Source organism: Diadema antillarum, unplaced genomic scaffold (assembly GCF_040938485.1).
Source record: "Diadema antillarum isolate AM-2024a unplaced genomic scaffold, OU_Dant_1.0 seq00000048_RagTag, whole genome shotgun sequence".
Classification (NCBI taxonomy): Eukaryota; Metazoa; Echinodermata; class Echinoidea; order Diadematoida; family Diadematidae; genus Diadema; species Diadema antillarum.
Window position 1 is genome coordinate 995,988 of NW_027271157.1, and position 23,935 is coordinate 1,019,922.

The 23,935-nt window shown below is 38.4% G+C and overlaps 1 protein-coding gene across 1 annotated transcript in view; it reads right to left on the reverse strand.

The window, feature by feature from the left end:
- Positions 1-293: 293 nt before the first annotated feature.
- Positions 294-23,935, reverse strand: part of LOC139725517 (leucine-rich repeat- and IQ domain-containing protein 1-like) — a 36,194-nt gene continuing 12,552 nt past the window's right edge. Inside the window, exons 12-27 of the mRNA XM_071636600.1 lie at positions 23,342-23,486; positions 17,613-17,765; positions 15,928-16,078; positions 11,781-11,974; positions 10,886-11,013; positions 9,790-9,863; positions 8,874-9,138; positions 7,715-8,284; positions 6,785-7,040; positions 5,873-6,306; positions 4,638-4,717; positions 3,996-4,103; positions 2,994-3,069; positions 2,160-2,304; positions 1,241-1,334; positions 294-478 (exon numbers count right to left, since the gene is read on the reverse strand). Coding sequence (XP_071492701.1) covers positions 294-478; positions 1,241-1,334; positions 2,160-2,304; positions 2,994-3,069; positions 3,996-4,103; positions 4,638-4,717; positions 5,873-6,306; positions 6,785-7,040; positions 7,715-8,284; positions 8,874-9,138; positions 9,790-9,863; positions 10,886-11,013; positions 11,781-11,974; positions 15,928-16,078; positions 17,613-17,765; positions 23,342-23,486 — 3,058 coding nt within the window. The remainder of the gene's footprint in view (positions 479-1,240; positions 1,335-2,159; positions 2,305-2,993; positions 3,070-3,995; positions 4,104-4,637; positions 4,718-5,872; positions 6,307-6,784; positions 7,041-7,714; positions 8,285-8,873; positions 9,139-9,789; positions 9,864-10,885; positions 11,014-11,780; positions 11,975-15,927; positions 16,079-17,612; positions 17,766-23,341; positions 23,487-23,935) is intronic.

Genomic DNA, 23,935 nt, shown 5'->3' on the forward strand with positions numbered 1-23,935 from the left:
ATGTATGTAATTTTTCGGCCACTTACTGACACTCCCACATTGCTTTTTACGTTCAATAATGCACCATGCACATTGCTTTCATATCAATCAGGGATACATGTATAAAAGTAGATCAATACTGGCAGGGATTATAAACCAAGCTGGTGAGAATGTGATTGGAGCACAGTGGGACCAATTGAGAAGCAGTCTGCTCTACCATGTAAGAGCAAGAGAAAGCATGCTACCCAGGACAATATCTGACATCTGACATCTGACATCATCACATTAAGGACTTATTTCAGGATTCAGGCGTGTCATCTGCCTGTCTTACTCCACCCGCCTCTTTTACTATCCCCTCCCCACCCTGACCTAGCTCCACCCCCTCCCCCTCCGCCTCCCCCTCCACCCCACCTGTCACCCCCTCTTTCCGCCATCCGCTGCTTGGTGTGGCTGCTTGGTGCCGAGCTGGTCTTGATGGGTGGGAACTGCACTCTATCACCTGAGTGGGACACAGACAGAGACCCAACTGTTAGCATTAACATACTTAGAACCACATACTGGAATATACTCATGCCTACAAGATGGATTATATCCAAGTGGCGCATCCAGGCGGGGGGAGCATCCGGGCGTGCGCACCCCCCCCCTTTAATTTTTGTTAAAACAAAAGAAATAAAAAGAAAAAAAATGGGGGGGGCACGTACGCCCCCTTTAATTTTGTACAGACGCCCCCCTTTTACAGAATTCCTGGATCCGCCCCTGATATCCTCTATGTCTACATGCATGTTATTGACTGGCACAGAAGAGATAAAAGACTATTGTTCATAGTGCAAAACACCTCAGTTGGCTATCATATAGAAGTGGGTCATGATATTTAATACCTATCTACGTAATGTTCACGTACCTGCCTTCTCTTGTCTCTTATGTGCACAAAATATGACTCAAAATCACACTATAGGCTGATCTTTGTAATCATATGATCACATTAAAAATGCCCTCACTGGTTCTGAATCATACTGATATTCGATTTGCGCCTGATTATACTCCATACTCATGCAAAACACTCTAATGTACCAAAAGGAGGCAGTGAAACAATTTTCCAGTAGAATAAAGGTTCATGGTTAAAATACCTCAAACAGTAGACATTCATGGTTCAAAGCTGGTGGGGAAAGAAACAAAGCCTCATTCTATGATGAAAAACTTGAGGAACTTCTACAAAAGCACAAGGATAAATTTTATTTAAAGCCAAGCGCTTCATACAAACCTTCAGGTGATGAAAAGGAATGACTTCTCCCCCTGGCACTAAGCCCCCCATAGGGGGCGCTGTCCACAGATTGCACCTCCATGGCATTGGGGCTCTGCACAAACACAAAGGAGAATAGAGAAGAGGAAATGATAAAACATACGGAAGGAAGGGATTGGATATTCTGCTCCAACAGTAATGAAAGGACCCCTGTGGTGCTTTCCTGTGAATAGACAGTAAACTGAACTGTTGTCAACATTACAGCGAGTACATGTTCCTTATAACATTTTACTTCCAAACAGCCTTCAATGTAAGATTGATTGGTCATTGTGACATCTGACAATCATGCATTCTCATCATCATCATCACATCACCATAATGTTGGATATTATTTTCCCACTATTATCATCTTAACCCATTGAGGACGGGCTAATTTTGCTACAACACGCATTTCCCATAGACCCCTAATCGAGTATACTCGGGACTCATCCTCAACAGGTTAACAGGATCGATCTATCATTAGTATCTTTTTCCTCAGCATTATGTAGAGGTTATGTGCAATCACGATCATCACCATGATTGCCATTATCATTGTCAACATCATCATCATAAACATAACAGTCGTCATCGTCATCATCATCATCATCATCATCATCACCATCACAATCATCACCATTAGCATGGATCATTATACCATCACCCTCATCTTCACCACCACCACCATCATCATCATCATCATCATCATCATCATACTTATCGTCATAGTAATCATCATCATAATAACTATCATCGCTGTTAATACCTCTTTTGAATCACTGTCATTATTATCATGATTATGGTCATGTTCATTGTCAAAATCACTACTGTATTAATTAACATCTGACTCCAGAGCCATCACACAACATGGAGATGGAAGAGGTCCACGAACGAAAGGACCTACCACCAGGCTGACCCTTGACCCCTGTATGACATCATGGCTCATGGCAGGAAGGTTGGGCTCGCTGCTGGCCTGGCGTTGGCGGATACCGTGCGGGTTGATGCGGGAGTCTGACACCACCGCATCGTTGACCTGAGAGTGCACCCACCTATGAGGGGAGAAGGAACCGGTGTGTGTTAAAGGGAAAGTCCATCTTAATATCATCATGTTGCTTTGTATGAGAAGAGAAATATCAGAAGAGCAGTACATCAGTGAAAATTTGGGGAAAAAATTTGACACACAAAAGAAGTTTTAAAGGGATGAAATTTAGTAAATACGGCAAATTAGCAACTCTCCATTCGGTTTGTACACAAAAAGTCAGCAATTTCATTTTTCAGGAAAAGCACAGATTCCATCAGCATGTTACATAATCATGTGAAGGGTAATATTATTCCCCCTGCTTTCTGAAAGAGGTAAGTCAAGTGTTCATCCATTACCCTATTAAAAAATAATGAAAATATGCTGAATTTTCTTTCTATTTTCTTTATATTGTTGTCCACGATGATGTTATTAAGTGTAGTAGTCTCCTCATCCAGCAATGACGGCACCAAAACAAATTCATAACCTTTGAATCGATTGTCCGATTTTCCTCAAACTTTCACTGATATGCTCTACTAATATTGCTGCTTTCACTCAATCCCACATTTATATTTGGGCTTTGGTCTCCCAATATCGATACAACATTTCTGTCATCTACTCTGAAAGATACCAGCAGTGGGTCTGGTAGTGATTCCGTCTGTTCGTTTGATTACAACTTGCTTATCTTATCCACTCCAAAACACTGATCTGTAGACTTACTCAAAAGTCCTCTCTTCCCGCTGAGAATTCTCCTCCAGTTTGCTCCGAGCTTTCTTCTCACTCTCCTCCTCTCGGGCTGGGGAAAGAAGAAATGGTTAGTGACGACTGTTGAAATATTGAGCAATTAATCACACAAAAACAAATGAACAAGTTAAAACATATCTCATTATGCCCCCGCTATTATACACTCATCAAAGTTGCCTGTGCAGTTAATTTTGCTGATAGCAAGTGAACCCTCTCTGAGCCAGGGACTTGATGTTCAATTGTTGTTTTCTGTGCCAATCTGCACTCAGAGCACACAAACGGTTAAAGAAAGACAGGTGTATCAAAAGATCCTTCCATACTGATTTGAAACCATGTGAACTATTCTGTCAAGTATTGCAAGATTATCACAAAGATTTAAGCATGAAAAAAGTGTGGCAATAGTTGTCATATTGAGGTTCTCTCACCATTGTTTCAGTCTTTTTGACAATTTCTCTTCTGATTAGATATCAATTTTTATTTATTTACCAGTATTGCATCAGGTGCATGCCTTTCCTTTTATTTTGTTTTCTTTTTTTTTAAATAAAAGAAATAAAATGAAAAAATGAAAGGGGGGCACTCTTGGTGTGTGCACCCCCCTTCAATTTTTTCTCTTTTTTTAAAAGAAAAGGATGCATGAAATCGCGCATGAAACCGCACGATGATCCTTGTCAGCCAGTTGTAGTGGCACCAAAAAAAAAAAAATGCGTTCAAGCCATTTTTTTTTCTTTCTTTGCTTGTCAGCTGATTAAACCCCAAAGTGGCACCACAAACTGTTTTGTTCCCCCCCCCCCCCCGCCCCACTCATTTACAGAATTCCTAGATCCTCCTCTGCAATAGAAACCCAGACAAAGAAATCTGCATCTGCTCAGACAGGGCCATAAACCAGGCTGACTGGACGGCTACCATCAAAAGGTTTGAGGTTTAAACAAAGCAGAAAATATCCACCGACTGTCATTGAGATGCCTCATGGGTTTATACCTTGGAAGTATTCTTTTCTCTGGACTCCTTTCTTGGAGGCCACCTGGGTTTGTCTTGAAGTGGGTGACTCCTGAGCCTTCTTAATCTGCTGATAGCGCTGGATGGGATCTAGAATGGAGATAACAGAGTAAATGAAGTATGAACACAGAAGTTTGGCATAGTCATCAGCTTGTCAATATCAAGTCTTCAATATCAATGTCTTCATCGTTATCATCATCATAATCATCATCATAATCATCGACTCTAATTTTCATCATCATTAGCAACATTAGTATTATCATCATAGTCATTATCATTATTGGTTAAATTCATTGAATTTTTACAAGATCAGAAAGAAAAAACAATAAATTGCAAGTTTGAGATGGAAACATAACTTTCACTGTCTAAAATGTGTTGCCAATTTAATTATTGGTTGAAAGTTAAGATTTTAAGAGGCTTTTCATAATTGAATTACTACCACCAAAATAAATGATAGTATACAATTGTACATGTATGACCAATATAGATGTAGTGCTCGGATGAAAGAAAAACTTATTTTGATTATATCTTATGAAATGCTAGCAGTGTCAGACAAAAATTATAATCAAAAGATACAATATTCCACCATATTTTCTTTGTTTGTTTGTAATATGACTAAATTACCAAGTTTCTTCTTCTTGCCCTTGGCCATCTTCTTGGCTCTTCTCATCATGAGCTCTGCAGTTGTGCTGTCTTTAAAACCCCTGCAGAAATGACAAAGACAGCGTGTTTCACATCTGTGAATAACTAGTATTATAAAATGGGTTCAAGAATGTAGCCAATAGGAAGCGCTGAAATGAGACACACCTCCTTCCTTTACTTCAGTACAACTGCACTGCCTGTAATCCTATGGTAGATTGCCGATCGTCTGTGCGCGCGGCGGCTCCTTTGATGAATTGCATGCATACGCGTACGCGCTGTCAATCCTGTAAACAACTTCTAGTTCGGGCTGCTGCCGGCCGGCCGGCCTGTCTTCCCTTGTGCATAACATATGTGGCGTACGTACGTATACTGTATAACTATACGTACACTTTGTACAGTACAGTAGACCAAGCGTTATGGGACCGGACGCGTACATGGAGTCACTTTGAAGAGCAAATCCAACGATTTAGCAGGTTAATTCTCACGCCGTTTTCAGAGTATGTTGTCTAGTAGGCCTATATGAGGAGTCTATATCAAGTCTTTAAGGTAAAGGGTGCATATTCTATGTAAAATAAGTAAGTTTTCATGCGGGTGTCCGGAAACCCAACCCCCCATTATACTTATACACACTGTACTGTATGTGCGGGACTTCCGCGAGTGCGACGTGCGTAAGTCTGGGACGAACATCTTCGGACGTCTTGACCCACAAAGGTACGTGAAAAACGCTGAAAAATGATGTTAGTTTTCGAATTTTCGACCCATTTTATAAAACAAATGATGCACAGGATTATTTCGTGGCGTTAACTACACTAACGCACTCTATCCTGTGCATCATTTGTATATTATCATCATCATCTATCCGACCAGATAAAGAACAGTACATATCATAAGCATTGCAACCATAAGACAAAAACAAGAGTGAACATTACAAAATGATACACTGTACTGTACATGTAACACAAAATGATAAGAGGAAGAGAATGGTGACAAAATGTGGGTCAGGGCACACAAAAGTAAAGACATTTACTACTGCCCATAGGCATGTGAACTCACACATGTTGCCCCCAAGGATTCAGTGTATGTGAAGAAGTTTTAGCAGAACACATATTTAGTTGCTCAAGTTTGGGTACCACTGTGTACATTAGATAATAATATGTGACATATTATAGGTATGTTGTGCCCAAATGATGTCCACTCTAAAGGACTTTGAATCTTACCACTCTTCGGTCAGCATTTCCTGCCTAGCTGACCGCTGGGTGCGAGGGGTCCCCAAGCTGAGGATGTCGGTGCTGCCCAAACTGGACGGAGTCGTGGGAGGGAGGGGCGGCTTCGTCATGACCAGTCCTCCCCTACCCTGGGGAGGTGACGTCCCATCCCTTGTGCCCTGGGGTCTGTCCTCCTGATGGTGGAGCAGCAAGGGGGAGTTGGCCCCCCGCCACGCCTGGCGCAGGGGTCTGGGTTGCGGCTTCTCTGGGGAGAGGGGCTTCTTGGGGGCGGACGGATGGGAGGGCTTGGCCGATGATGGGGGTGATGGTCTGTGCAGGGAGGCTGGGTGTGGTCTGTTGGAGGGGGTGGTGGGAGGGAGGGGCGGGTACTTTGACACCAGGCTGGGCATCTCAGAAGGTGTGGTCCATCCTTTCTCAAGGATTTCCTACCAAGATAATGACAACAATGGTACAAATATGTTTGGAAATAGTGCCACAAAACAGAACCATAACCATTTCACGTTCTTTTTTTTTTTTTTTTAGCCAGTCACTTGTTACCTTTACTTAGATGGCCCCAATGCCTAACATTGGAGGATTGTTCAACTGTCATACCTCTGAATTTGAAAAACAAACAAACAAACAAACAAACAAACATGAGCATGAGCTCAAACAAAATACAGGAAAGACCATGTACACTAAAACCATCATTTAAAACAGACATGAATAGGTCCGGGGAAATGAGTTACTGGGACAGGGAAATTTTTGATTTGACTCACTGGCTATCAACAAAATCTGTGATATAAATTGTACAACAATCTCAATGTGCAAAATAAGAATATAATATATCTCAACAGAGGCTTTTGTAAATTTGGCCTGCCTCTAATGAGGTACAGCTGTACATGAAGAAATCCCTTCCCTTCATACCTCATTGAAGTCGAAGGACTCCAGATCCACCTCCCCGTAATCCTCTTCCTCAGTCACGTCCGCCGCTCCACGATCCTTCAGCGCCACGCCCTCCCTGACCCGCCGCAACCGCTGCCTGACCCGATGACCCCTCCACGTGGACTGGATCTTCACGGCCGCCAGCCAGCGCTGCGTGCCGACGTGGATGTCCCGCCGCAGCGAGAAGCCGCGCCAAGTCGCCTGGATCAGGGTCGCCGCTCTGTGCGCCAGGCTGACACTGGGAGCAAAAAATCGGAGGAATCGTGAGAATAATAATGGGGACAATAATACCTAATCATGATCATCCAGCCCCAGGATTTGCCACAGCATTTAGGACCACTCTCCTCTCTAGTTACCTATCTATTGTGAAATTTCATGCCTTTTTGAGCATACTGTTAGTCCATTATGTGATACCGTATCAACAGTCCATCTAGGCCATTTTTAACCTACCTCTGAAATGGCATCCATGTGCTGGCATAAAATGTTAAAAAAGGAATGATCGATTGTGTCATCTACTCTTGAGATTTAACAAGAGCGGTATCGGTTCAGCATCACGTTCACAGATATTACCTAAATTGGATCGACTTTCTCTAAAAAACTTCCTCCAAAGGGTAATGACAGCATTAGGCCGTCCTCAACGGGCTAAAAGAAAGGCTGTAGTTGGTAGAGTAAACTCATATACCAGGCAGTTACCAAGTTCCATTTACAGTATTACATATTTTCAAAAAACACTTTAAAATTCTATTTACTTTGTACAGGACGCATTCTGTTTTTTTTAGGCAGTGGGTTAATGCCTGAGTGACCTCTGACCTAAGCTTTCTGCAGCTGTATAAATGGTTATTGTAGAGCAGACTCAGTTGCCAGGCAATTACTTAATTGGTTCTTTTAATAATGTGAGTGATGGTGGCTGACCTGTCTGACTTCAGCTCTCGATGCAGCACCTTGGAAATAGTCTGGGCATCTACGATCCTGCGCTGCTCCCCACGTTGAGATCCTGAATTCACTGCACACCCCTCCTTCCCATGGAGTGTACCAGCATTCTGCTGGTCAACTGACTTGCCAGGATTGTCACCTGACCTGCCAATATTGTCACCTGACCTCACAGTTGTGGCTGCTTCAGATGCTTCTTTGATGATCCCTGTCACTCTATGCCTAGACTCATCTGCAGACTTATCATAGGTTTCCATGCCCTTGTGACTCCCTTTCTGTGTGCTAGACCAGCTCTCTGCTCGATGACTCTCCTGGTGACTAAGGCTAGCCTTTTCTGATGGCACCATCACAGCCCTTTTGTCTGGCTCTGAATGCAGAGATTGTGAAGCTGAATGTTCGGAGACGTTGGCGCTGCAACTCTGGACGGGGCTCGTCTCGCCGTACTCATGCATGTAGCGATGGTCCACGGCCTGGGTGTGAAGCTCCAATAAATGGCGCCCTCGCATCTCTGCGAGCTTCAGGGCAGCTCCTTGCTCATCCTTGTTTACACCGCTGAACATGAAAAACACAACAAACATACTATTCTTGCATTAGTTTGCAACTGAATGCGTCATCTTGTTGTCTCATGTCGCATTGCTCACATCATTAGTTTGTTCTCCTTAAGAACTAGCAATAATATCTAAAGTCACATTTAAATAGATTTGTATGACACTTCCCAGAATGCTCTCTCACTTCTTTCTCTTACATTTTTTTGAGATGATGATACCTGTGTATGTTGTACTTTCAAAGTAGTTGCATCAACCAGACATGCAGCAACAGAAATAATTATACATCACATCATGATGCCTGTATAAATGGAGATATTTCAAGTCAATTAATACATTAAAAACAAAAGTAGCACTCAAAGAAAATGCCTTTCAGAAGTATAAGAAGGACAACTTGTTGAATAAAGTTAATGTATTTTTTCCATCCTTCAACCAAGAATTCATGGCTTGTAATCTGAAGATTTAAGATTTCATATCTCTGACAATCACTGTCAGTCACAATGCTTGATATTCAAAATTACACTCTGCATGTCAATCTTCAAGATTGATAATCCATTTACTTTCATCGTGCTATTGACTCTTCTAAGATACCATACCTGATTTCCACTTCATGTCTCGCCAGCAGAGCATCCTGGGCGGCGACCTGCGACCTGCACATGACCTCAAAACTACTTGGCCTTGGGTCAGTTTCCTGACCTTTGGCACCGGAGGTCACTAGGTCAGAGTCCAAGCGCTGGAGGTTGGGTAGGGTCCGGAGGAGGGTGCTTCTAAGGTGTGGCTCCTCGGTGACAGCGTTGCCTGCAATGCTCAGGGTCTTGAGGTGCCTGCAGCCTGCTAGTCTTGGCTCAAGGCATTCCACATCTGACAGGAAGAACACATTAGTATAATTATTATCATTTCTATTTTCTGTGATACCATATTCAGATGATGGGATACAATTTTCAGTAGCATGCTGCATGGGGCATATGCATGTTACTTACCCAAGAAGTCATCAGTCACTAGTAATACTCCTTGTACAGTCATAATCATACACTCATAATCATCTGTATATCCTTCCACTTGACAATGTTTATACATACACTGTATGATGCTCATTGCTATAATAAAAAAATTTATACTGTAATTCATTTTTACAGCTTCATTCATAAGATGATACCTCTCTACATTCTTGGTCTCTTTCCTTCTTTTGACACCCCATTACCTATTTTGTGTTCCTCTGGTAATCCCGAAAGGTTGATAATTCAGAGTTCAAACTTGATAAACAGAGATACACTGTAAGTGAGATAACATTGTTAAATTCATATTACTGTCACTGTCCCTACTGAATTGTGAGAAGTTGTTTCACTTTTGAAAGTAATGAAAATGAAAAAAAAAAAAAAATGCTGGTTTTCATAGTGCTCGAAGGCAACTGCAAAGTGCATTGATATATCAGTGGAAAGGGCAAATGCTCAGTAAACTGCCATATTTCATTACTCTTCTGTTGTTCTGATTCCGTCAGGTTTTACTGCTCACCTGAAATGAAATTGTTGCACAAGCTGAGATGGCCAAGGAGCAAGAATGCCTTCATGGGAGGTATTTCAGACAATCTGTGAAAAATAAAGAGAAAGAAATAAAAGTGTACATCATTAACAGTACAACCAAGACAATCATGGTCTCTCTGCTTACAATTGAATATGTTAATTAAAAAGGTCTTTGCTTCCCAACACTCTTCAAGAATCTTCAAAATGAGTGCACATTGTGATTTCAGCATTTATTCAAAATGCCATCTACATGTAGGGCATGGTACCGGTTACCATATCAAAATGTGTCATATAGGTAATGTGACGTCTCTGACGATGTCATTTGGGGTATATTTTGCAGGTGTGTCGCCATGTAGGGGTGCAAATATAAGTGCTGAAGCATGCTATGTAGGGTCTTCTTCTGAGGTGTTGGGATGCAGGTGGGTGGCATACAATATATTTGTCTGAGAGCAACCTCCTTGTGGCCTTCCTCAGAGCATGAGAGACTCTGCAGCTCTGGGAATTAACTCGTTCCTTCCGCAATCCCCTGAGAGTCTCCAATGCCCCCAAATGAAATTTGTTTTGCAGGTCAACAGAGAACAGACAGGTTGATAATCCAGCTGTGCGAAAGCAGTCAAGCGGTACATGTATCCCCTTCCCACGGTTAACCATATGCAAAATATCGATCAGGCTCGAGGTATGAATAGAGCGTGCAGTGATGGACTCACAAACTCTTTTGTTGTACACAAAAGAGGCACATGAACGGGGTCAGCAAAGACGAAATTTTACTGGTATTGCATCGCAGTTTGCTATACATTTTTAAACCGCTGCTACACAAACTTTTTCTCTGTGTAGCAGTTTCCTTCCATGAAAGTGTGCAGGATACCGTTTGAAATACAGGTGTATCATTCATCAGCTCAAAGTGCTAATCATGTATGATTTCTAAAATTATTCCCTGGATAATGATAGAAGAAATTCTAATCTTCCTATAAAAGTCATTTTTCTGGGCAACCTAGCACAAATAAACATGAATGCAGTCACTCTTGTCTATATTTTGGGAACCTGGAATACCAGGTTCGCATACGGAACAGGTTAAGAGGAAAACTCACCCGTTCTGACCAAGGTCTAGATGCTGAAGGAGGGGTAGCCACATCTGACCCAGGGGTGCGGCCGATGAGAGGCTGTTACCGGCCAGGGAGAGGAACCGCAGGAGGACGTTGTTAGTCAGCTTTGGCACCTTCAAAGGACAGGAAGAGTAAAACCATACACCGGAATCAATTTCTACACAACTTCTTGATACACCTCTCAGATACACTTTAGATACACCTTTAATTAATACACATATGCACCTTCTAGACACACCTTTTCCACTGAATACACCTTCCAAATCAACCTTTTATGTACAAGTACACTGACCAGCTACCCCTTCTGCATACACATTCTATACACGCCTTCCACATACAGTACATTTTTAAGATACACCTTTTCCACTACATACATGTACACCTCCCAAATTAACCTTTGATATACATGTACACTGATCAGCTACATATTCTGTATACACTTTCCACAAACACCTCCCACATACACTGGTCAGACACAAATCCAGATTTCCCTTCAGATACAGCGTCCCACGATACACTTTCAAGATACACTTTCCAAATACAACATCCAAACTCACACCTACATTCCAGATACATCAAAGACAGATACACCTCTGAGCTACACCACACCACTCTCACCCCACTCTATCAAATTTTACAGGATCTCAGGTGTCCAATGAGCAAAAGGGCGTAAGATGATTTATAACCTATTGATTTAGGAGTTACCACCTACTTCCAACAAGTAACAAGTAAAGGCATTGATTTCATGTTGGACACATACAAGTGCAAACACAAGGTCATGTGAGTCACAATGTATGCCCTCTTAGCGACCTCTAGCCTTCCCCCCACCCCCCCCCCAAAAAAAAAAAAAAAAAATCAGCGCAATTAAGAGATTACTAACCTCAGTTATTGAATTAGAGCTCAAGTCTACTCTCTGCAACAGTGGACACTGGTCAAGCCCCCGGACGTTATTCAGGTGGTTGGCGGAGAGGTTCAGTTCTTGCAGGTGCACAAGCGAGGGCAGGCCGCTGGCATTGACCAGCTGGTTGTGACTAAGGTCAAGATGGGTCAAGGACAGGAGAGTCTCCACTCCAGCTGAGGAGAGAACAGTAAATAAATAAATAAATAAATAAATAAATAAATAAATAAATAAATAAATGAATAAATAAACAAATAAACACACAAATAGATAAACAAATAAATACAAACAAACAAATGAATAAATTACATACATACATACATACATACATACATACATACAAGTGTTCATATATAAATAAATAAATAAATAGATAAATAGATAAATAAACAAATAAATAAATATGACAGAAAGTAGCTGTGTCCCCATATTCATAGCTTTATATTTCAGGGTACTTCAGGGTACTACACTATTTAGTGTTTGTGATGAATTAAATGTAATGAATGAAATTATAGAGACTTTGTTTGTGGAAATTTGTATTCCGCAAAGTAAGAATATTATAATTGGTATTGTTTATAGACCCCCAAGTTCTAGTTCCAAGGATTTTTTGAATTGTATGACAAATTTATTAAAAAGTCCTTTATTTATCAACAAAAGCATTTTCATAATGGGTGATTTTAATATTGATTTGATTGAGAATGATGATATCATATCTCAAGAATTTCTTGAAATGTTTTTGTCAGCCCCTTTCTTGCCACTAATTTCGAAGCCAACTCGTGTTACAAATCACTCCGCAACCCTCCTTGATAATATTTTTTCTAATTCTGTGCAGATTTTAATTTCTGCTATGATTTTATCTGATATAACCGATCATTTCCCTATCATAACATGTTTTGATCTTAAACATTTGGTTAATAAGTTTCAATTTTCTTCATTTAGACGTAGAGCTTCACCGGAAAATTTGGTTAGCCTTGGTGCTTGCTTAGATAGGGCTGACTGGTCTAGTGTTTATGATAATGATGACGTAAATGCATCATTTGAAAATTTTTCAGGGATTATGAACAAATATTTAGATGAATATATTCCTAAAATAAAAGATAAGTTAGTTGATTATAAAACGTCTCCTAAACTTCCATGGATTTCAAAATCTGTTCTTCGTTTAATAAATAGGAAAAATAGGTTATATTATAAATTCAAAATGAAAGAAACTAAGAAGTCAAAAAAATAAATACACTTCGTATAAAAATATCTTAACGAAGATTATACGGTTGGAAAAGAGGAAATATTATATGATTCAGTTAGAGAAATATAAACATGATATAAAGAATACATGGAAGATATTGAAGCAGGCTATGAATATATCAAAAAAGAAATTAAATATTACAAAGTTAAAATATGATGATAAAATTGTTGAGGATCCTAATAATATAGTTAATATTTTTAACTCTTATTTTTCAATGATTGGGGAAAATCTGGCAGAAAAAGGACCACAGTCAAATACGCATTTTTCTACATTCTTAGGTCAACCTAATTCTAGTTCTATTTTTTTTGTTCCAACTACCAAATATGAAGTAATAGATATTGTTACTGCAATGAATAATAAGCGAAGTGCCGGTTATGATGATATAAGTAATTTTATTTTAAAGGGAATTATATAATCAATTGCGGACCCACTTTCACATATTTTCAATAAATCTATACTAAGTGGTGTTTTTCCTTTATTTAAAAAAGGAGATGAATTTGATGTAAGTAATTATAGACCCATTTCTTTGCTCTCATCCTTATCTAAAATTTTGGAAAAATTGGTGTTTGTAAGAACAATTGATTTTCTTAATTTTCATAATGTTTTTACAAATTCTCAATTTGGGTTTCGTCAGAAACACAGTACCATTCATGCCCTTTTGAATTTTATTGACCACGCAGCGCATATTATTGATAATCATTCTCATCTTATTGGTATCTTCCTGGACTTCTCCAAGGCCTTCGATACGATAAATCATGACATTTTATTATATAAATTGTCTCATTATGGAATACGGGGGAAGGCCTTGGAGTGGTTCAGGAGTTACCTACAAAATCGAAAACAATATGTATCTCTGAACGAGAATGACTCAAATCTAGAATTTATTAAATGTGGCGTCCCACAGGGTAGCTTATTAGGACCTTTACTTTTTATTATTTATTTTAATGACTTTTGTAGATCATCTGATATACTCTCATTTATACTTTTTGCTGATGATTCCAATGTTTTCTTTTCTCCCGGAAATCCAGATACTCTTGTAAGCATTGTTAATTCCGAATTGAAAAAAGTTACTCAGTGGATAAGAGCTAATAAATTATCACCTAATCTCCAGAAAACTAAGTATATGCTTTTTAGCAATTCCGTAGAAGCTTTGCGCACAAATATCATTTTTGATGACACTCTGTTAGAACGTGTATCTCATATAAAATTCCTTGGTATCACAGTGGATGATAAACTTTCATGGAGACCGCACATTATTAGCATTAGTACAATCATTTCACGTAATATTGGTATCACAAATAGACTCAAGTCTCATATTCCAATGTCCTCTTTGTTGACCTTGTATTTTTCTCTGATATTACCGTATCTTAATTACGGACTCCTAGCATGGGGTAGTGCCCATCAAACTTTACTAGATAAATTATTATTACTGCAAAAAAAGGTTTTTCGTATCATATGCGGCATCCCGCCACGTTCCCATTCAGAGCCATTGTTTACTAAATATAAGATTTTGAAAATCAAAGATTTGTATTTTTTTGAGCTTGGTCAGTTTATGTTTAATTACAATGCAAATGCACTTCCCAGTATTTTCAATTCAATGTTTCAACGGAATCAGTTTTTTCATAATTATCCCACTAGACAATCTAAAGAGTTTCATTTGCCCCTCCTGAGAACTTTATTAGCTCAGAGTATTAAATTTATATACACCGGTCCTAGATTTTGGAATTCATTAAGCTGTGAAATAAAAAATTCCCCTTCTTTGCATTCTTTTAAGCGCAAGTTGAAATCATTTCTGTTAAATCCTCTTTGATATATTCCTTTATTAGTTAGATCTCATCAATCTCAGGGTTCATCATCTATCCACCAATCTTTCGATTTCTGACTTCATTACTACGTAATGGATTACATGGATTATTATGCAATAGCCATTAAATCCCTGCACAGCTGCGTGCAGTACCAGCCCTCTGAAGCACATTCTCAATCACCCCCTGTTCCATTTCCCTAGTTCAGCGTGTAGGCATTCTCTTTTTTCTTTTCCTTTCTCTCTCTCCATTCTTTCCGTCTTTTTTGTCAAGTCGTGTCATGTCTTTTGTATTTCTCCTGTCTTGTTCCGTTCTGTCGTAAATTATTATCTGTGATAAGTATTTGTAAATAAGTAATTCATAAGTTTGTTCATTTTTTGAGTGGTTCACAACATACAAGCTTGCTTTTTAGTGGACCTCTCAGTTCTTTTTTTTTTCTCAACTGAAGCACAACTTTGTACTTTTTTGCCAGTATGCATTCTTTTGTTTATTTGTATCATTTACCTTTTACAAAGTCGAATGCTTATGTTTATGATGTAATTCCAAATATATTATGCGTTATGTTTTGTTGGAAAAAGAAGAATGAAAAATAAATGAATTAAATTGAATTGAATTGAATGGCCTCATATATTTCTTGTATCATTATCAAGAGATAAACCTCTTCACAGACTTCTCCTAACATTAATGTACTCTTACAACTTGTTTCTACCCGATTCTAAAATAGAGTATACTGCATGAGCCATATAATATTTTGTGGTGATTTCTGTTTCATGAATTTTGAAAGTTGGATGATATTCAGGAAATTAGACCACATCAAAATATTGCCTCCTGAAAAAAAACTGTTTTTAATATTGTCTACAAGGCAGGTAATCTCAAACCTTTGCCTCTTGAAAAGGGATGATGCTTATTTCTTTTCCTGTCATTAAGTTATCAACTCATGATCATATTGTACAGTGTACAAGCCAAGAATTGCAAAATACACTCACACACCAGTTTAAGGTGTATAGAGACCTTATAGCCTCATGCAAGCTCGATACAGAAAGTATGATGAGAGTGTGAAGGGAGGCGTCAGGTCATCCCTTACCAAGTCGTGTTATCTTGTTGTGACTCAAGTCCAACTTTCTCAAGTGGTTACAACCCTCTAAGCCTTGAGTGGAGACTAGCACATTCCTGGCCGCATTCAGACAGGTGAGGGCAGTTTTGTCTCTGCAGTTTAGACTTTCCACCTTGTTATTCTGGAGAAAATTAATACACAAAACACATCAGTATTAAGCAGTTTTTACCACACCAGATGCTGTGGATGAAGACCAGCAAGAATGAACTACACAGTGACACAAGATCACTTTCTTTCTTTTTTTCAAATTCAATGACAAAATATCTTGCAGGTTTGAGTAATTATGAAAATTGTCAAGAAGATAGATTGCATGCTAACATGTAAGTACAGTTGAACCTCTCTTATCCGGCCTCCCTTTATCCGGATCTCTCTATTACACGGACGCAATCTCACCGTGATTTTTTTTTTTAATCATTACGGGAGGAAAGGGGGATTCCCAACTCCTTGAGTTCTCCTACACAAACACAATGAATTACATATACTTGATACATTTCTTAATGATTATTTAGGTAAATCATCCCAAGAATTTATAAAAGAAAATGATTTCATTCTTGCAAACACGAACCTCTATTTTGGGGTCTGTTATTGAGTGTAACAATGAAAAGGTTGCAGTATACACATTACTACATGTGGTACTACAATGGGCTACATCAGTACATGTGTATGTATATGTACATGTTTAAAACATTGAGTCTCCCGTATCCGGCCAAATCCCTTATCCGGATGAGCCCCGGTCCCGAATTGTCCGGATACGAGAGGTTAAACTGTACAAGAAATGAACATCAATATGACACAAGTGCAAGGAAAAGACCAGGAAGTAACTCTAACATTTCAGCATTTTGACACTCAAACAACTGACACAGAAACGTTCCCTACAGTTTATTTTAGCCCCGCAACATCTTCAAAACTTCGAACCGATTCTTTTGCGATGTCTCTAACAACGAGTTCATGTATTACTTTTTATCTCATATTATGACTCATAAAGGTAATCTGTATGAGATACTGTACATCCTTGTAGGATAAAGCATGGAAATGCTTGCTAAACACTGTTGTAGCTATTAGCATTTAAAGGGATCATACAGTTTTGGTTGAGACCTAATTTCAGGTTTCTAACATTTTTTTGGTGAGATAATGAGAAACCTCTTATGAAATATGAAAGAGCATGTAATTCTATGAGGAATTCAATGTTTATTTGATGAAAATTGGTTTTGAAATGGCTGAGATATCCAAAAAAGAGCGATTCTGATAAAGTGTGGGACCCACACTTTATTATGATCGCTTTGTTTTACTTTGTTTTTGGATGTTTCAGTCATTCCAAACCCGATTTTCATCAAATAAACTTTGAAATCCTCTTAAAATGGTATGCTCTGTACTAGGTGTATTTCACAAGTGTTTTCTTGGTATCTCACAAAAAGTTAAAAGCCCAATTCTCATCTCCACCAATACTGTACCTTCCCTTTAAAGGGATAGTACAGTATCGCTCTTTTTGGATATCTTAGCCGTCTCAAAACCAATTTTCATCAAATAAACATTGAATTCCTCATAGAATTACATGCTCTTTCATATTTTATAAGAGGTTTCTCATTATTTCACCGAAAAATGTTAGAAACCCAAAATTGGGTCTCAATCAAAACTGTATGATCCCTTTAACTTACCGACACATCAATGAACCAAATGTTGGAGCATCCTTCTAGCGACTCGAGAGCTGTGGCGCCACAGTTGTTCAGACACAGACACCGCAGCTTTGGACACTTGGCCAGAGACGTCAAGGAGCATCCAGGGAGGTCGCGGAGCTGCACCGTGGTGACCTAGGAAACGGAGGGGAAAATGGTTTGAGGGATGGGAGATCAAGAGATTGCTGGCATCACAATGTGCACTCATCAAATATGTCAACAGAGAACCTTACTATCATCATACTCTTAACCCGTTGAGGATGAGTCCCAAGTATACGTGGGCAGGTGTCTGTGGGAAATAAATGTTGTAGCAAAATCAGTCCGTCCTCAAAGGGTTAAGCCTTCCTCATAGTCTCCCTATGTCATTTTCCTCCTCAACTCTCCTCTTTCTAGGGTCTTCTTCAGGTGACACAACATTTGCCAGGACGACAAATGCTCCGGTCTTACGTATTTTCTCCAAGGACTAAGGCTTAGTGGGAGGGTTCTGATAGGGCTTGACAACAAAGTTTCAGCCTTAGTAAACATTTGAAGGGAGGAAGAGATTTTCCATGAAACAGAGAATTCCAAAACTCGAAAGAAATCCGTGTATGTCACAATTTCCAAGTCGCTGGAAGCACAATTTTGAGTGGTGCGGAGCAGTAAAGCAAGCTGTTAAACAGGAACTCGTATTTTGGACTTATTTCTCCCTACTCGGAAGACTGACAATACCATGACCTGGTGACACAAGACCTGTTGGTGCCTGGAGAACCTGCTGTGGTGATTTTTATATTACATTTTTAGTACATTTTATCCTATTGTCGCTCAATTCTTGCAAAAATCTGTCCGCCGATATCGCCAGTTTCCTCAGCAAACTCTGTCTAGTCCCATTCACCCAATAATCATGCTGCAATTGAGTGTCACAAGCTAACTTGCCACTACGCTACAGCTTCCCAATGTGTCATTCCACTCATTCCTGAACAGACTACCCAGCTGTGCGATTCTCACTGCCTTTGTTCTCTGGAATAGCTCAACCTGTGAACAGCATGTCAACAACTAGATCAACAAAGAATCTCATCAAAGATGCGATCAGGGATGAAGAGTTGCTGACAGCGATCAAAGAGGCAGTAGCACAGGTGATGCAATCCAAATTCCAGCACCTCATTGAAAGCGTGGAAAAACAAGAGGGAATGATCTTTGATCTTGAGCAAATGGTCAAAGCTGTGCAAGAGGAAGCTGCCAAGCTGAAATCTGGCGCAGAGAAAGACCAAAAGCTGATCAGGAGTCTCCAATCCCAGCTCAACCAACAGGAGCACTACTCCCGCAGGAATTGCATAAGGTTTTTTGGAGTCCAGGAAACCAGCGAGGAAAACACAGATGCAGTCGTATGTCGCATTGCCAAACAACAGCTCGGCGTGGATCTGAAATCTAAGGACATTGATCGCAGTCATTGTATCTATCGTGATCACGATGCCCAACCAACGCAGAGAAAAGCAAGACCAAGAGCTATCATAGTGAAACTGACGTCCTACAAGCATCGTCAGCAGCTGTTGAGAAATCGGAGGAAGCCCAAGGGCTTTGGTATGAGCATTTGTGAAGACCTCACAGACCTCAACCGGAAGCTCCTTCAAGATGCCTTTCTTGCCAGCCAAAAAAAGAAACAGTAACATTCTCACTGCGTGGTCTGTAGGTGGAAGAATCCCGGTCTCTGTCAAAACAACTAGAGGAAGGACGATGCGAAAGCAAATCCACAACAAGAATGATCTTGATAGATTGTAACTATGTCAAGTTGGAAGTATACTGTACACAGGTAAATTCTTTAATAAATGTATACATACAGTCCATCACCACACTAGATTTTTTGAAGTAAACCATTGCAATACGATATGTTTTCAATTCTCCAGGCATCACCCATGGCATAAATTTTGTGCTTTTTTACATTTTTAGTTCTTTTATATTTATAATATGCTTTGTTATTCTTGTAATGTCTCTTAACTCTGTCCATGTATGTGTTACTTGTGATCGGCAAATTGATTTTCACCTGAACGACAGTAATGGGCAGTGCTCAACTTGTTACGGTAACTTAAGCCAGCATACTTGAAATGGATACTTAGAACACAATTCTAATTACTATCTTCCTGTGCAACTTGATAATTCTTTGAAAATTTTAAATATGGACAACCACTTATCGATCTGTCATTTTAACTGCAGAAGTATAAAGAAGAATTTTGATAATATGGACACATTTGTACAAAATTTTAGGCACCAATTTTCACTCATTGCTGTAACAGAAACCTGGCTGAAGACACAAGAAAGTTCATTGTGCGTTTTACCAAGTTACATATTTGTAGATCTATACCCTAGTAATAGACGCCATGATAAACGTGGTGGAGGAGTTGATTTTTATATACGTCAAGATTTGAAATTTAAGAGAAGGTCAGATTTGGAATTATTTGATATCATTGAAACTGTATGTATTGAGATATATTGTGAAAACATTATAGTTACAGTTGTATATAAGCCACCTGCTGCATTTATTTCCCAGTTTCTGCATACCATAGAATTGCCTTTTCACAAGATTATGAGGGAAAAGAAAAGTTGTTATGTGGTCAGAGATTTTAATGTGTAAATCTATTGTCATCTGTGTCAACTGTCGGTGCTTTCATCGACATGTTTTCATCATATTCATTTTCTCCAGTAATTTCAAAACCCACTTGATTAAACAACACAGTCGTCTACACTTTTAGACTATATTTTTTTTTAATAATCTCAAGAGAATTGTCATATCTGAGATATTTACATGAGTTGTTAGTGATCATTTACCAATATTTACTATTATAAGACGCAACTATAACAGCAACATTGAAGGCAACATATCAAGAAGGGTTTCTGATGATTCCTCTATACAGTGTTTCTGTATTATACTTTATACATGTAACTGGGAGTACGTTGTCAATGTGCATAATGTAGATGATCAATTTGAAGCCTTTCTTACCAAATGTTTATCTCCTGTTCTATAGGTGTTTTCCACTACAAACGTGCATGCACAGAGTAAAAAGGAATGACAAACCATGGTTTCACAGCACGCTTAGAAAAATGTGTAAAAAGAAGTACTTATTTTATCATAAGTATCTCAGGAGTCGTACTGCCACTAATGAACAGAAATCTACACAGTATGTGATTTTAGTTACACTAATAAGGATTTATGTGAAAGGAAGAGTGAATATTATTACAGGAAATCTAATTGTGTGCGTGGGAATTTATAGAAAACATGGTCTCTTAGTAATGATGTAATGAATAAACAAAGGCAGAATAATCACATTGAATCATTGCAAGTCAATGATCATTTTATCGACTCTGCAGAGTGTGTAGCAACACATTTAATAAGTATTTTTGTGCAATAGGTAGAAATATTGTATCAGAAGTGGCTAATTCATCTGCTTCTGTTTATATCTATATTTTTTCAAGGCTATTACTATATTGGAAATGTTAACTAAATATTGTAAATGATTTGAAAGTAAATAAGAGTCCTGGTGATGACGATATTTATGTCAATGTATTCAAGAAATCAATATGTTTTATTATTGAACCCCTGTGTTCAATATCAAATTCATCTCTGGAAAGTGGGATATTCCCACGACAACTTAAAGTAGCAAAAGTAATTCCGGTTTTTAAGAAGGGGGACAGAAGGGGGACAAACACAAGCTACAAAATTCTAGGCAAATATCATTGTTGTCAGTTTTTACTAAGTTGTTTGAAAAATTAATTTATGCTCGATTGATATCATTTACTGACAGCAATAATATTTTGTATCATCAGCAGTTTGAGTTAAGACATGGTTATTCTACATATATGGCGCAACTTATATTGATGGAAAGAATATCGAATGCATTTGAAAATCATGAATTCTTGGTCGGAATATTTTTAGATTTAACAAAAGCATTTGATTGTATAGATCATAGCATACTTATTTCGAAAGTGGAATATTATGGAATAAGAGGAAATGTTCTGAACTGGTTTAAAAGTTATTTATCAAAATTGAACACAATATACAGTTGTAAATAATACAAAATCAGAATTGTGTCATGTGAATACAGGCAATCCACAAGGTTCTGTACTGGGTCCTCCTCTCTTTTTGCTATTTGTTAATGATTTGCAGTTTGTAAGCCCTAATTTGTATTCTATATTATTTGCAGATTATACAAACCTGTTTTTCTCAGGCCGGGATGTGCATGAAGTTAACAATATGATTAATTCAGAAATGCAGAAAGTGTATTCTTGGTTTATTGCAAATCGTTTGGTCTTAAATATTGATAAAATATGTTATATGGTATTTAAGAAAAAGAATAAGGTAATAGACGAAGATGTTTTACAAATAAATGTCAATATCAAGCAGGTCAATAGAGTAAAATCTCTTGGTGTTACAATTGATGATGGTTTAACATGGCAAGGTCATTATGATGATATTTGTATCAAAAGAAGTAGAATCGTTGGTGTCATGAATTATCTGAAACTTATGCTTCCTTTAAAAATTCTTTTGACCATGTACCATACAATTATTTCCCCACATTTAACGTATTGTGCAATAACATGGGGTCGTAGTTCGTTATATTTATTTAATCGTGTTTTGATGTTACAAAAGCGTGTACTAAGAATACTTTGTAATGCAAATCTGTTTGCACACACTGCAGTACTATCAAGATATTGAAAATTTTGAAAATTGATCAAATTGTGCTATTACACGTGGCTACATTTATGTTTTCATACTTTAAAGGTGTCTTACCTTAAAAGTATGAAACACAACACTAGACGTGCTAACAAGATATGTTTACTTTTATACAGATATAAGTTCTTAAAGACTACAATTACATACACTGGAGCAAAATGCTGGAATGAGTTACTAATTTTTATTAAGAGAGTCCAACACTGTCATCTTATAAATGTAAATGCAAAATGTTTTTAATCCAAAGTGCAATTGAGTAATTATTGTAATAATTTTGCCACTTTTCCCCTTTTTAATTGTTGTGATGTTTCTTTGCTGTTTTTGTTCGTTAACGTGTATCTGATGGAAATTGCATCCTATTTATTGTTTGTAAGGGAATCAGCCTCGATAGGCTTTATACGGCCTTTACTGATCCCTCATGTGCTATGTTTGTATATATTTTTCTCTTCTGTTTTATTGTGAACGTGATGAACATGATTTTTTTTCTTTTTAGCATGCAAATAAATTTGCATTTGAATTTGAATTTGAATTTGGGTTATGTTTGTGGTTAAGTTCTATATTCGGCTTAGAGTGCAGATATTTCAAGGGAGCAATTGCTGCACTGAGTAAATGTTAAAGAACCCTTCCATTGCTAATCAACAGTTGTTTCAAGGACTACATGCACATGGTGTTACTGCAAACCCCTCTTCCTCATACTCAGGGTTTATAGCTAAGAAGAGAGCCAAGTTTTTTCCTCACATAGCAACAAATTGTGCCAACAAATCAGGCTTCATACAAAATGTATTAGATTAGAATATTATTATATTAGAATATAAGTGATATATGAAGGGAGAAACTCATTAATCAGTCCTAACAGACAAATATCCATAAAATGAAATCACAAATACTAGACATATATTAAGTGTTTGACTTCACTGTGATTGAGGAAACATACTGTTATCACAAAATACAAAGAAAATCTGAATAAGCAGTAGAGTGAGCTACAGGTACATTGTATGAAAACATGACCAACCTCTGACAAGGGGGTGTTTGGAAGCGAAGACGAAGCAAGCTGTGCGTCCGTCAGAGCAGGCAACTTCTTGGCTGATGGGGGCCTTCGGAGTGTCCTCCGTGGCTTGGTTGAAGTGCTGTCCAGCTTGGCCTTACTGACCAGCTTACTGGAGTCAGAATGATGCCAGAAGCAAGGGTCAAGTGGTCAGTTAGGTTTAATACTCAAACTCTGAGGATGAGTATCTTTTTTGCAAATGTCGCAAAATTTTGCATGATTTAAGAATGTCTCCCAAAACATTGTGTATGAAATCTTACAAAGGTACAGTAACACACCTAAGATGTTTTCTTAAAGAAATTTAAAAAAAAAAAGCTTAACCCATTTCATTTGATAACACGCCTCCATTTTTACTGAAAATAACAATCAGAATTTTTACAGGATCTGAATAAATCTACTGGAAATCTCTAGTATTGTCTCCTTCTCCATCATAAAGTAGTTTTCTAGATGTATTATTTTGTTGAAATGTCTGACTTACCTACCTCTACAATATACCAACTAAAACAGAATCTGATTTTCAGAGTTACAAAAGGGACACACAAACTTTAAAAGCATAATTCT